This window comes from Neofelis nebulosa, chromosome 8, assembly GCF_028018385.1.
Source record: "Neofelis nebulosa isolate mNeoNeb1 chromosome 8, mNeoNeb1.pri, whole genome shotgun sequence".
In the NCBI taxonomy this organism is placed as follows: domain Eukaryota; kingdom Metazoa; phylum Chordata; class Mammalia; order Carnivora; family Felidae; genus Neofelis; species Neofelis nebulosa.
In genome coordinates this window covers 65,938,840-65,952,196 of record NC_080789.1, presented here as the reverse complement: position 1 = coordinate 65,952,196, position 13,357 = coordinate 65,938,840, and the positions used below count along the sequence as shown (strand labels likewise).

General features: G+C 41.7%; 1 protein-coding gene across 5 annotated transcripts in view; it reads right to left on the bottom strand.

Annotated features, from left to right (window-relative positions):
* FAM186B (family with sequence similarity 186 member B) overlaps positions 1 to 13,211 on the bottom strand; it is a 30,412-nt gene extending 17,201 nt beyond the window's left edge. For 3 of the 5 annotated variants that reach the window (XM_058742869.1, XM_058742868.1, XM_058742870.1), the window contains exons 1-2: positions 4,041 to 4,292; positions 2,983 to 3,208 (exon numbers count right to left, since the gene is read on the bottom strand). In XM_058742869.1, coding sequence (XP_058598852.1) covers positions 2,983 to 3,208; positions 4,041 to 4,136 — 322 coding nt within the window. In that variant the 5' untranslated portion in view covers positions 4,137 to 4,292. Of the gene's footprint in view, positions 1 to 2,982; positions 3,209 to 4,040; positions 4,293 to 6,458; positions 6,621 to 12,986 lie in introns of those variants that run through there. The other 2 variants (XM_058742871.1, XM_058742872.1) reach the window with 2 other exon arrangements.
* Positions 13,212 to 13,357: the final 146 nt, after the last annotated feature.

The window sequence follows — 13,357 nt, the reverse complement described above, 5'->3', positions numbered from 1 at the left end:
CAGATTCAATGAAATCTCTATCAAAATCCCAATGGCATTTTTCACAGAAAAAAAAAAAAAAACAGAAAAAAAAATCCTAAAATTCATATAGAACCACAAAAGGCGCCAAATAGCCAGAGCAATCTTGAGACAAAGAACAAAGCTGGAGGCATCATACTACCCAATTTCAAACTATATTACATAGCTATAATAATCAAAACAATATGATATCGGCATAAAAACAGATACGTAGATAAATGGAGCAGAATCGAGAACCCAGAAATAAACCTATGCATATATGGACAATTAGTATTTGACAAGGGAGCCAAGAATACACAATGGGTAAAGGATGGCTCTTCACAGTGATGTTGGTCAACCTGGACATACACATGCAAAAGAATGAAATAGGACCCCTATCTCACACCACTCACAAAAATTAACTCAAAATGGATTAAAGACTTAAATGTAAGACCTGAAACCATAAAACTCCTAGAAGAAGACATAGGGAAAAAGCTTCTTGACATTGGTCTTGGCAATGATTTTTTGGGTATGACACTAAAAGCAAAGGTAACAGAAGCAAACATGAACCAGTGGGACTATATCAAACTAAATAGTTTCTGCACAGTAAAAGAAAAGATCAATAAAATGAAAAGGCAACCTACAGAATGGGAGAAAATATTTGCAAACTGTATACCTGATAAAGGGTTAATATCCAAAATAAGAAGTTCATACAACTCAATAGCAAATGAAACAAAACAAAACAAATAATCCAATTTAAAAAATGGGCAAAGGCCACACAAGATGTGATAAAGACAAAAGGAAGCTGGCCTGGTCTCAGAGATCTTTTCCTTCTTGATGCAAGTACACAGCTTCCAGAAAGTGGTCCCATGACAAGTGACAGCAATTTAACTGTCTAATTGTAGCTACTTTGTAGCTAGTTGTAACTGTGCAAGAGTCATATCCACATCCCTTTGATCAAATTTACTGTGCTAGCTATGACACATTTTGAACTGGTTTAAATGTACACGGCACAGAATCAGTTATCAGACAGCCTATTGACTTGGGGAGAAACCTATGTATAGGTGCAAATCTCAGCATCGCCCTGGAGTTTAGGAAAGCAGGCAAATGTGTGTCCCCCACTGTGCTGATAAATGTGTCCATGGTCGCTGCACTTTCCCAAACACCTGTCAGTGTGGGCCTGGCTGGGGCAGGACCAACTCCCCAGTGATGAGGAAAGGACAGCCCAGAAAAATTAAATGATTTGCCTGAGTTTACGCATCTACTAAATGGTAGAGACAGACACATCTCCTCCACAGCCAGTAATTTTAACCACAAGGGTGTGGTGTCTCCTGAAGTTGGAAAGGAAGTTCAGTCAATGTGACAACGGTCAGTGACACTGAAGAGAGTGAGAGCAGGAGGCAGGGGCCAACAGTACCAGACAAATACCAAAACAAATATCCTGAGATATTTTGAGGGCACACTAACATTAGAGATGATGAATTTAAAATGACACCAATTTGGAAGCACTTATTTTGTTATTTTTAATTTTCTCATTTGTAGTATTAAGGATGTTAAGCCAGATTATATTTACAATTCCTTTCAACACTGTGATTAAATACGTATGTGCAAAAAAAAAAAAAAAAAAAGACAAAGGATCTGTTTTTTAAAGAAGACATACAAATAGCCAACAGGTAATGGAGATCAACATCACTAATTGTCAGGGAAACACAAATTAAAACCACAATGAGATATTACCTTATTCCTGATAGGATGGCTATTATGAAAAAGACAAGAGATAAAAAGTGTTGATGAGAACCCGGAGTAAAGGGGACCCCTGTGTACTTCTGGTGGGAATATAAATTGGTACAACCATTTTGGAAAACAGTATGAAGGTTCTTCTAAAAATTAAAAATACAATTGTGATATGATACAGCAATCCCACTTCTGGGTATATATCCAAAGGGAATGGAATCACTGTCTCCAAGAGATATCTACATGGCCACGTTCATTGAAGCATCATTCACAAAAGCCAAGATGTGGAAACACACTAAGTGTCAGTCAGTGGAGGAATGGTTAAAGAAAATGTGGTGTATACAATGAAATATTAGTAAATCATAATAAAGAAGGAAATCCTGCCATTTGTGACCAAGGGGATATACCTTGAGGGTATTATGCCAAGTGGAATAAGTCAGATGCAGAAAAACAAACACTGTATGATCTCACTTATATGTGGAATCTAAAAAGCTGAACACACAGACACACACACACACACACACACACAAAGTTGAATTCACAGAAACAGAGAGTACAGTGGTTGCCAAGGGCTGGGGGGGTGGGGGAAATGGGGAGCTATTGGCCAAAGGGTACAAAATTTCAGTTATAAAATTAAAATGTTCTGGGGATCTAATACACAATGTGGTGTCTATACTAACAATACTGTATTGTATACTTGGAAGTTGCTAAGAGAGTAGATCTTAAATGTTTTCACCAGAAAAAAAAAGAGGGGGGGTAACTTGTAAGGTGACAGATGTGTTAATTAACCTTATTGTGATAATCATTTCATAACATATACATGCATCAAATCATCACATTGTACACTCTAAAGTTACACAATGTTATTTGCCAATTACATCTCAATAAGTATGAAAAATTTAAAAATATAGCTAGCATGGATTTGAATTTAGTTTCAACCCTGCTGATAGATGAGATGTCAGAATGGACCTATGACAGGCTTCATCACACATGCAGCTAATGTCACAATCTACTAGGTTTTGGACTATTACATGTTTGCCCCTCTGGTGAGTGGAGATGATTGCCGTGACAGAAGCAAGGGAATATCTCACTGGAGTGTGTCTTTTGCTCCCTTGGCAACCCACCAACTGCCCTGCTTTTTCCTCCCAGTGAGAGTTGACCTGGGGTGGGGAAAGGAGGAGCCAAGAGCCAGTGTGGGACCAAGTCAGTGGGGAAGCGGCCCGCCCTGAGGCAGCCAGTCTACAAACTCACCCCAGTCACCCAGCCAGCGGAGAATTTCATACAAGTGCTTCTCTTTAGTATTAGCATCTTCAGAGAAGGAGGCAATTTTCTCCAGTAAGATGAATCTGTTCTTGCCCTTTTGCTCCATCTGGTCAGGTTTTGCCTTTTCTTTTAAATCATATCCTAATTCTTCCTGGAAGCTGTTGATGACACAGTTGACGTTGTCCAAGATGTCTGAGAGCTGGGAAGAAATATCCTATATGGGAGGCAGCAGATTGTAGTGTTTAGGGGTGTGAACTCTAAAGCCAGATACCAGGTTCTGGTAGTGTGATCTCAGACAAGTCAGTTCACCTATTGGGGCTCTAGTGTTCTTACTTCTAAAGTGGGGATCATTATATATCAATGTCACAGAGTTTCTTCTAAAGATTAAATGAACTAATATTTGTAAAGCACTTAAGACAGTGCCTGGCACATAAAATAAGTGTTAGCTCTTATTAATGTCACTTTGATGATTAAGACCAAGTCAGGAAGGGAAAGAATACTAAATATCCAGGGCAAACAATTCCTTCAGAATTTCAAAATTTTCTAGGGACTTCTGGATATCTCACAAGGATCCAGAGGCAACAGACTGGAAAAATGAGGCCCTAAGAAACCTTTAGGATCAGAGGTACTAGAGGCTCATGGGCAGGGTGATTTCAGCCTTTGGCTATTTCTCTGTAAGCTTCTAGGGCTTAGCTTGAAGGATTCTGACAGGTTGCCCGAACAGACCTCAATCAAGAACTCTGGGCCCTTCCTCTTGCCCTGCTAAGACCTACCACATAGTGGTAGGACCATCCTAGGGCTTCCTTATGGGCTGTTCCCTTCCTGTGCCCAGCCCTGCCTCAGAGGGCTGGTTCGATTCCAGCCGGCCCTGCAGAGGCCAAGTCAAAGAGTTGGAATTTTGAATTAATCTGTTTGCAAATCCAGCCTGTTGAAGACGCCAGGAACCCTGAGGGCCCAGAGCTGGAATCTTGTCCTAATCTGGGATCAGTTCTCAGTCTCCACATCAGATCCCAAAAGAAGGGTGACCCCCTTATCTCAGGTGTTACCTCCTGAGCCCGTGTTAGCTGGGCAGCCTCAATCCTTGAGATGATGGCTTTGACTGATGCAGGGGTCACCAACTGTAGGGGCCTGTTTTTCTCCATTTTGGATCACCCTGTCATTCGCAAAGATGTCCTGTGTCTCTGGTACACAGACCTGGACACGTGATACTGGCTGCTTTGGGGTTAAGGGCTCCAGGGCAGTTCCTGAGTATCCTGCCTAGCCACAGCTCCCTGTAACTGCCAGACATCAGGTTCCAACTGACCTTTTCTCCAGTGACATCATCAGTTAGATTAGAAGAATGGCTCCTTGTCATCTATCTGCTTGGCTATCTAGCTTTTTATCCATCACTAATATACATTAAGTTGACCTGTTGCTTTAAGTAATTAAATGTTCTTCTACCAAACTAAATATTAATGGCTAAAAATAAGAAAAAGCAATTAGAAAATGTTCTTTTCCCAAAGAGAAGTTTTTAAAAATTAAAGCCAGTCAATAACTAACGATAATATGTTTGCATTTGCACCAGGGGTCAAGGGTCAATCTGCACTTTTACTTACTGAAGGTGACCATTATTGCAAGATGGCTTTTAAAAACAAATGTTTAAAATGGACATTGCTATATGCCCAGAACCTAGAACCAAGCCTGGCACACAGTAGGCACTTAATAAACACTTGCTGAATGAACGCATATGTAAGAATAGGTACGTATAATGCAAATTATTCTTCCATGCTATTTAAAAGTATTCCCATTTAGGGGCGCTTGGGTGGTTCAGTTGGTTGAGCGTCCGACTTTGGCTCAGGTCATGATCTCATGGTTCATGAGTTCAAGCCCTGTGTCGAACTCTCTGCTGACAGCTCAGAGCCTGGAGCCTGCTTCAGATTCTGTGTCTCCCTTTCTCTCTGTCCTTCCCTTGCTCACACTCTTTCTCTCTCTCTCTCAAAAAATAACCATTAAAAAAATTTTTTTTTAATTATCCCCATTTAACAGATAAGGAATTAAATATTGTAAGTTCAGTTCTTAGCAGTGCCATGGCCACTTAATAACTTGTCACCTGACACCCATCTTTCATATACCATCCTTCATTCATATATTTAAAGTTAATTCTTTTATTGCCTCTTTCACTTAACAAACACTTATTGGTAACATTCTACATGCCAAGCCTGGTCCTAGATGCTAGAAATACATAAATGAATGAGATCTAGTTTTGTCTTTGAGGCACTCATACCCTGGTTTACGGATACCTTTCTATCTATACATCTTGAACTGGATGGCCCTTTAATCCCTTATGATTTCAGAGCATGTTGTAATTTACAAACAACTTATTCATGTATGAGCCAGCTAAGGTTCAGAGGACTTAAGAGATTTACCTAAAGTTACAGAGCTGAGAAGTACAGAGTCAGGACTTTACTCTGATTTCCTGATTCCCAATCTGAGGTCCTTTCTTTTTTTTCCCCTTTTTCCTTCTTTCTTTTAAACCCAATCATATTGATAATTAGATTACATATAAATGACCCAAACAAGCCAATTAAAAGATAGAGATTATAAGGTTCAATTAAGAAAACCCCAAGAATTGGGGTGCCTGGGTGGCTCGGTCAGTTAAGCGTCTGACTTCGGCTCAGGTCATGATCTCATGGCCCGTGAGTTCGAGCCCCGCGTCGGGCTCTGTGCTGACAGCTCAGAGCCTGGAGCCTGTTTCAGATTCTGTGTCTCCCTCTCTCTCTGCCCCTCCCCTGTTCATGCTCTGTCTCTCTCTGTCTCAAAAATAAATAAACGTTAAAAAAAAAATTAAAAAAAGAAAGAAAACCCCAAGAATCAATTATGTGCTATCTATAGGAAACACACTTTAGGGGCACTGGGGTGGCTCAGTTGGTTAGGTGTTGGACCCTTGATTTGGGCTCAGGTCATGATCTCACCACTCATGAGTTCAGCCCTGCATCCGGCTCCTTGCTGGCAGTGTGGAGCCTGCTTGGGATTCTCTTGCTCTCCCTCTCTCTCTGCCCCTCCCCTGCTCGTGCACACGTCCTCTCTCTCTCTCTCAAAATAAACTTAAAAAAAGAAAGGAAACTGGGGCGCCTGGGTGGCTCAGTAGGTGGAGTATTCGACTTTGGCTCAGGTCATGATCTCACAGTTGGTGAGTTTGAGCCCCATGTTGGGCTCTGAGCTGTCAGCTCAGAGCCTGAAGCCTGCTTTGGATTCTGTGTCTCCCTCTCTCTCTCTCTCTCTCTCTGCCCCTCCCCTGCTCACATTCTGTCTCTCTCTCAAAAATAAATAAATGTTTAAAAAAAAAACATGCTTTAAATAAAAAAAACACATAGGTTAAAAGTAAAAGGATGGAAAGAGGTAAACCATGCTAATACTAATCAAAAAGAAAGTTGGAGTGGCTATATTAATATCAGAGTTTAGAATAAGAAATATTAGTGGGGCACCTGCGTGGCTCAGACGGTTAAGCATCCGACTTTGGCTCAGGTCATGATCTTGTGGTTCGTGAGTTCCAGCCCCACACTGGGCTCTCTGCTGTCAGCACAAAGCCTGCTTTAGATCCTCTGTCTCCCTCTCTCTCTACCTCTGCTTCACTCTGTTCATTCTCCCTCAAAAACAAACGTAAAAAAAAGAAATATTAGCAAAGATAAAAAGGGAGGGACATTCCATAATGATAAAGGTGACAATTAATAAAGGGGGATATAATCCTAGATGTACATGCATCTAATGACAGAGTTTCAAAATATATGAAGCAAAAAAATAGAAGTGAAAGGAGAAATGGACAAATCTACAATTATAGTTAGAGATTTCAACATTTCTCTTGTAGGAACTGGTAGGAGTAGAAAACAATAAATAAAGACAGAGAGGTTTTGAAAAATGCTATCGGGGCGCCTGGGTGGCTCAGTCGGTTGGGCGGCTGACTTCGGCTCAGGTCATGATCTCACGGTCCGTGAGTTCGAGCCCCGTGTCGGGCTCTGTGCTGACAGCTCAGAGCCTGGAGCCTGTTTCAGATTCTGTGTCTCCCTCTCTCTGACCCTCCCCCGTTCATGCTCTGTCTCTCTCTGTCTCAAAAATAAAAATAAACATTAAAAAAAAAAATTAGAAAAATGCTATCAACCAACTTGACTAAATTGACATTTATAGAACACATCATCCAACAACAGCAGGACACATGTTATTTCCAAATGCATATGGAACAATAATCTGGGCCTTAAAACAAGTATCAATAAATTTATAAAAATTAGAATCCTACAAAATATATTTTCTGACCACAATGGAATTAAACTATAAATCAGTAATTGAGAAAATTTCCAAATGTTTGTAAATTAAACAACATGAGTAAAAAAGAAATCACAAGGAAAATTATGAAATATTGTGAACTGAGTGAAAATGACATGACAAAATTTGGTAAATCAAAATCAAAATCAAAATCTGTGAGATGCTGCTAAAGCAGTGCTTAGAGGGAGAAACTAGAAAAGGAAGAAAAGAGAAACCCAAAATAAGTGGAAGGAAATGATAAGGATAAGAGTAGAAATCAACAAAATGGAAAACAAACAAACAAAAACGGAGAAAAATCAATGTAACCAAAACTTGGCTCTTTGAAATATTAATAAAACAGATAAAACGCTAACCAGATTGTACCAGGAAAAAGAAAAGGACACCAGTTGCCAATAACAGGAATAAGAGAGGGGACATCACTACAGACTCTACGTGGAAATAATGAGTATTATGAAAGAACTTCATGGAAAGGAAGTTGGTAAGTTGAATGAAATGGACAAATCCTTGTAAGATGTAACCTATCAAAGTTCATAAAAGAATAAAAAACCTGAAAAACCCTATATCTACCAAAGAAATTGGATTTGTAATTAAAGACCTTTCCCTTGCAGAAAAATCCAGCCCCAGATGGCTTAATTTTTGCCAAGGGGAAAAAAAATACAATTTTATAAAACTGCTTCCAGAAAACTGAACAGTAGGGAACACTTCTCAAATCATTTTTTTTTAGTTTATTTATTTATCAAGAGGGAGAGTGAGAGCATGCGCACTCATTGGGGAGGGGCAGAGAGAAAGGGAAAGAGAGAAAATCCCAAGCAGGCTCCTTGCTGTCAGTGCAGAGACCGAGGCAGGGCTCGAACCCACGAACCGATAGATCATGACCTGAGCTGAAATCTAGAGTTGAATATTTAACCCACTGAGCCACCCAGGAGCCCTTCAAATCATTTTTTGAGGTTAGCATTATATTGCTACCAAAACCAGACAAAAATGTTACAAGAAAAATATCCAATATACACCACACACATGGACATAAGAGAAAATAAAACGGAGGCCACTGACTAGAAAAAAAATTATTTGCAAAACATATATTTGATAAAAGACTTGTACCCAGGATATATAAAAAAATCACTACAACTCAATAATTACAAGAAGAAGAATACGCCAGTTTTTAAAACAGGTAGAAGATTTAAGTAGACATGTCACTAGCTAAGATGTACAATGGTGTTACAAATATGAGAAGATTCTCAATATCATCAGTTGTTAGGGAAATGCAAGTTAAAACCAGAACCAGATGTAAAATCTGAGAAGGATGAGCCATATAATAAAAAGTATGACGATACCAGGTGTTGAGGAGGATGCTGAGAAAATGAAACCCTTGTATATTGCTGGTGAAAAATGAAAAATGGTACAGCCTCTTTGGAAAACAGTTTGGCAGTTATTTAAAAAGTTAAATACACATTACCATACAATCCACCAATCCCACTCCTAAGTATTTACCCAAGAGAAGTAAAAACATATGTCCACAAAGTCCTATACACAAATATTCATAAGCAGCTCTATTTGTTAAAGCATAAACCTGCAAACAACCTAAATGGCTACCAACTTGTGAAAGGACAAATTGTAGTCTGCCTATGCAGTGAAATATACTAGTTCACATTGAAAAGGAATGAATTACTGATAGAGGCAGCCACATGGATGATCACAGAAGCACTGTATTAAGTGAAAAGAGGCAGACACAAACTACTACAAACTGATTGTATTTATACGAAATTCTAGAAAGACAAAACTATAGTGACAAATACCAGATCAGGAGAGGCCAGGAGCCAGACAAGGGGGAAGAGATTGACTGCAAAGGGGCACAAAGAAAGTTTCTGAGTGAAGAAAATGTTTTATGTTGGGATTATGGTGGTGGTTACATGACTGTGTACGTGTGTGAAAATTTACTGTATTGTACACTTCAAATTGGTGAGTTTTGTTATATGTAAATTATACCTCATAAAGCTGATTTTTTAAAATACCATGTTTTCTAATGCCCAAGACTGTGGAGGGACTATAGGCAGACAGTAGTAAAAAGGGCTAGAAGTTAGTCAGGAGGGAACTGGAGGGTGTGAGGAAATAAATCTTTCTCTTCTCTCAGATGACAAGTCTTCCCTACTTTCATTCCCACTAGGATGCCCCCTCTTCCAAGTTCCTCTCCCGTGCAGCTCTGTGGCCAGCAGCAACACCTTCACCATAGTTTAAGAGCCACACTTAAGTGATCACTAGTCCAGGAAAGATGTTTGCAAACTTTTTTTTATTTTAAAAAGCAGCCAACTGGGGCACCTGGGTGGCTCAGTCTGTTAAGCGTCTGACTCTTGATTTCAGCTCAGGTCATGATCTGGCAGCTCATGAGTTGGAGCCCTGCATCGGGCTCTGTACTTACAGTGTGGAGCCTGTTTGAGATTCTCTCTCACCCCTCTCTCTTTGACCCTACCCCGCTTGCTCTCTCAAAATAAATAAACTTCAAAAAAAATTTTTTTTGTTTTAAATCAACCTCCTTTTCCAAGCAAAGCCTTTTGTAGAACCTCACTGTCTAAAACAGATAAAAGCAAATCTTACTAGAGTACATCTATAGATTCAATTTCATGATATCTCAGTGTTATAAAATCATTCAAGTTCAACAAGGCTGTTTTGATGAACTCCAAAATTTAATACGTAGGACATTTGAGTGTATATATTTTTAAACTGTTTTGGGGCGCCTGGGTGGCGCAGTCGGTTAAGCGTCCGACTTCAGCCAGGTCACGATCTCGCGGTCCGTGAGTTCGAGCCCCGCGTCGGGCTCTGGGCTGATGGCTCGGAGCCTGGAGCCTGTTTCCGATTCTGTGTCTCCCTCTCTCTCTGCCCCTCCCCCGTTCATGCTCTGTCTCTCTCTGTCCCAAAAATAAAAAATAAAAAACGTTAAAAAAAAAATTTAAACTGTTTTAAGAACAGATAAAATATATTTAAAGTTTAAAGACAAGGCCAAGAAGATGACAGAGGAGATGCCAGGTTGCCCACTGTGTAGCAAGGGTTGATGATAAACACTCAGATTGGAGTAGGTCAGAAGACTCTGCAGAGATATCTTCAAGAAGATGAAGCTGAGGGGCGCCTGGGTGGCGCAGTCGGTTAAGCGTCCGACTTCAGCCAGGTCACGATCTCACGGTACGTGAGTTCGAGCCCCGCGTCAGGCTCTGGGCTGATGGCTCAGAGCCTGGAGCCTGTTTCCGATTCTGTGTCTCCCTCTCTCTCTGCCCCTCCCCCGTTCATGCTCTGTCTCTCTCTGTCCCAAAAAAATAAAATAAACGTTGAAAAAAAAAAAAAAATTAAAAAAAAAAAAAAAAAAAAAAAAAGAAGATGAAGCTGATAGAATTTCTGCTGTGTCTACATAGTCTGAGAAGAGATTTCGGCCAACTAGGTGAGGATTTGGGGGCAGAGTTTGTGATAAATACATAGAAAACATAAAGAAATGAGTGGTGCCTGGGTGGCCCAGGCAGTTGAGCAACTGACTCTTGATTTTAGCTCGGGTCATGATCTCATAGTTGTGGGATCAAGCCCCACATTGGTCTCCACCCTGAGTGTGGAGTCTGCTGGGGATTCTCCCTCTCTCTCTCTCTCTCTTTCTCTCTCCCCCTCTCCCCTGCTCACATGTTCTCTCTCTCTCTCTCAAAAAAAAAAAAAAAAAGAAAGAAAGAAAGAAAGAAAGAAAAGAAAACATAAACAAATGAAAAAAAACCCAAGATAATTATTAATCCCAGGAAAAATCAAAAGTTGTTCAAGAGAGGAAGAGTAATCAAAGTGTTTTACATGACTCAACTCAAAGTACCATATGAAGTCAGTACGGTGAAAACTGAAAACTGAACTAACAAAAATTATTGAATTAAATTTGACAGATGGGAGATGAGAATGAGGTATCAGTGGGCAGGGGAGGAGATCTGAAGGGAAAAAAGTTAAATCCTCCAATCTGCCTCTATTATTTGCGGGAGCTGGGACAAGAGTACAAATGGGAAAATTACTCAAATATTTTAACGTTACATATTAAGCTAACAAACTGTTAAATAAAATACCTTCTAGGGGGCACCTGGGTGGCTCAGTCAGTTAAACGTTCAACTTCGGCTCAGGTCATGATCTCACGGTTTCTGGGTTCGAGCCCTGCATCAGGCTCTGTGCTGACAGCTCAGAGCCTAGAGCCTGCTTCAGATTCTGTGTCTCCCTCTCTCTGCGCCAACCCCCCCCCCCCCACAGCTCGTGCTCACGCTCTCTCTCTCCCAAAAAGTAAATAAACATTAAAACAATTTTTTTTTAAATGCCTAACTTTACCAATGTACTTTCATAAGGACCTGGAAAGACATGTTCTAAATTAGAATTTTTGGAATTCTCAGAGTTCTAGTCTAAAAAACAGCAGCCCCCAGCCCCTAGCTCTTGCCTCACTCTTTTCCTCTGCCCTTGCCTCTGTCCTACATTGAGAGAGCCTCACACGGGATCCCGTGGAGACCTCAGCTTGTGCTCATGCCTCTCTTGCTTTTTGCTCAAGTAACTGACCCTTGGCTACCCTTCAGGACTAGGGGTGCCTACATCATCAGCAAGGAAGTAAGCTGGGCAGGGAAATCCAGGGTTCCAGATATTCAGAATATGGCCTATAAGGGGGTAAGTGGGCTTTGGATAGGCATGCCCCCTTGGACTCCTCACCCTGGGAGGGATGCAGCTGAAGGAGGGCCAGGGTAATGAAGGTAATGCCAAAAGAAACAGCTTAAAAGAGCTAAAAATGGCTGCCTCAGGGCAGAGAGAGATGCTGGAGGCAGGGCTCTGCGGTTTTTATGAACAAATCTCATACAATTATTTGATCCTTTAAAATAGATGCCTACGTATTCTAAGAAATACCTAATTTAAAAAAAGATAAAAAAAATTAAAATAAAATGTGATTGATAAGTTTATGGAAACTCTGACCACTTCTACTATGCACAGAGGTCTTAGTAATAAAGTTTGAAAACCACAGGACTAGGCCCCCAATGAAGCTCCTCTCTACAATGCCCCCCGCCATGAATCCTTCTTCCTTTCCTCCCATTTGTCTCCTTTAATTTAGGAATTCTGCTTCCTGTTGGTAGTGTATTCTACCTCTCCCCGGTAGACTCTAAGCCCCTTGCAAGCAGGGACCCGGCTCAGAGTTTTGAATCACCAGCACCCAGCACAGCACCAAGTACAGAGCACAGGCTCAGCAAAGTGTTGACAAATAAAGGAAAATGGAAGCATTTCTATCTAGGCTTTGGAGAGAAGGTGCATCTCCCTTTCGGGCAGGAGCCCTGTCAGTTAGTAGCCCTGAGACCTTCTGCATATTCACTAAATAGCTTTGGGTTGTAATTCCCTTATCCGCGTGGGCAACACAGTATTTAGCTCACATCTTTAACGCCTATAAATGATTGCCCCCCTCTCCTTTCATCGCTCGGTGGGAACCTAATCTTTAAAAGTTCAGGCTCACGTGAGAAGCACGTAAGAGGGCAGGAATTTCAACGGATCTGGTTGCTTTTTTTTTTTTTTTTTTAACTGCCATTTGCCCAGTGCCCAGAACAGTTCCTGGCACATAACAGATGCTCAACAAATACTTACCCAACGAATGAATTTAAAAGTGTTAAACACAAGTACTCAACGAATAAAAAAAACTTTTTTGTGAGGTGCAAAGATACCCCTACAGTCAGAATGAATACGTCGGTCCAGCCCCCCGGTCCTGGGAGCGAGCGCACGGGATCCAGCCGCTCCGAGCGCCCGTGCGGGACGGACGCGCCAGCCGAACGGCTAACGCCGGGAAGCGACGCGCCCAGGTCTGGAGGCGGCCGGGCGGGAAGGGCAAGAAGGCAGGAGAGTTGCCGGCGCGCGCGGCGCTGGCCCGGGACGCGCGCTCTGGCCTCCGGAGCAGCCGAACTTGGGCGGCTGGAGCCGCCAGTCAGAGCCCGGAGCAGGCGCGCCCCGCGCCCCGCCCCCCGTGGGCGGCCCCCGGACCTGGCGGCGCGGGGGCGGGGCCAGGCTCTCCGCGCCGGGGGCGGGGCCGGGCCGGGCGCTCCGG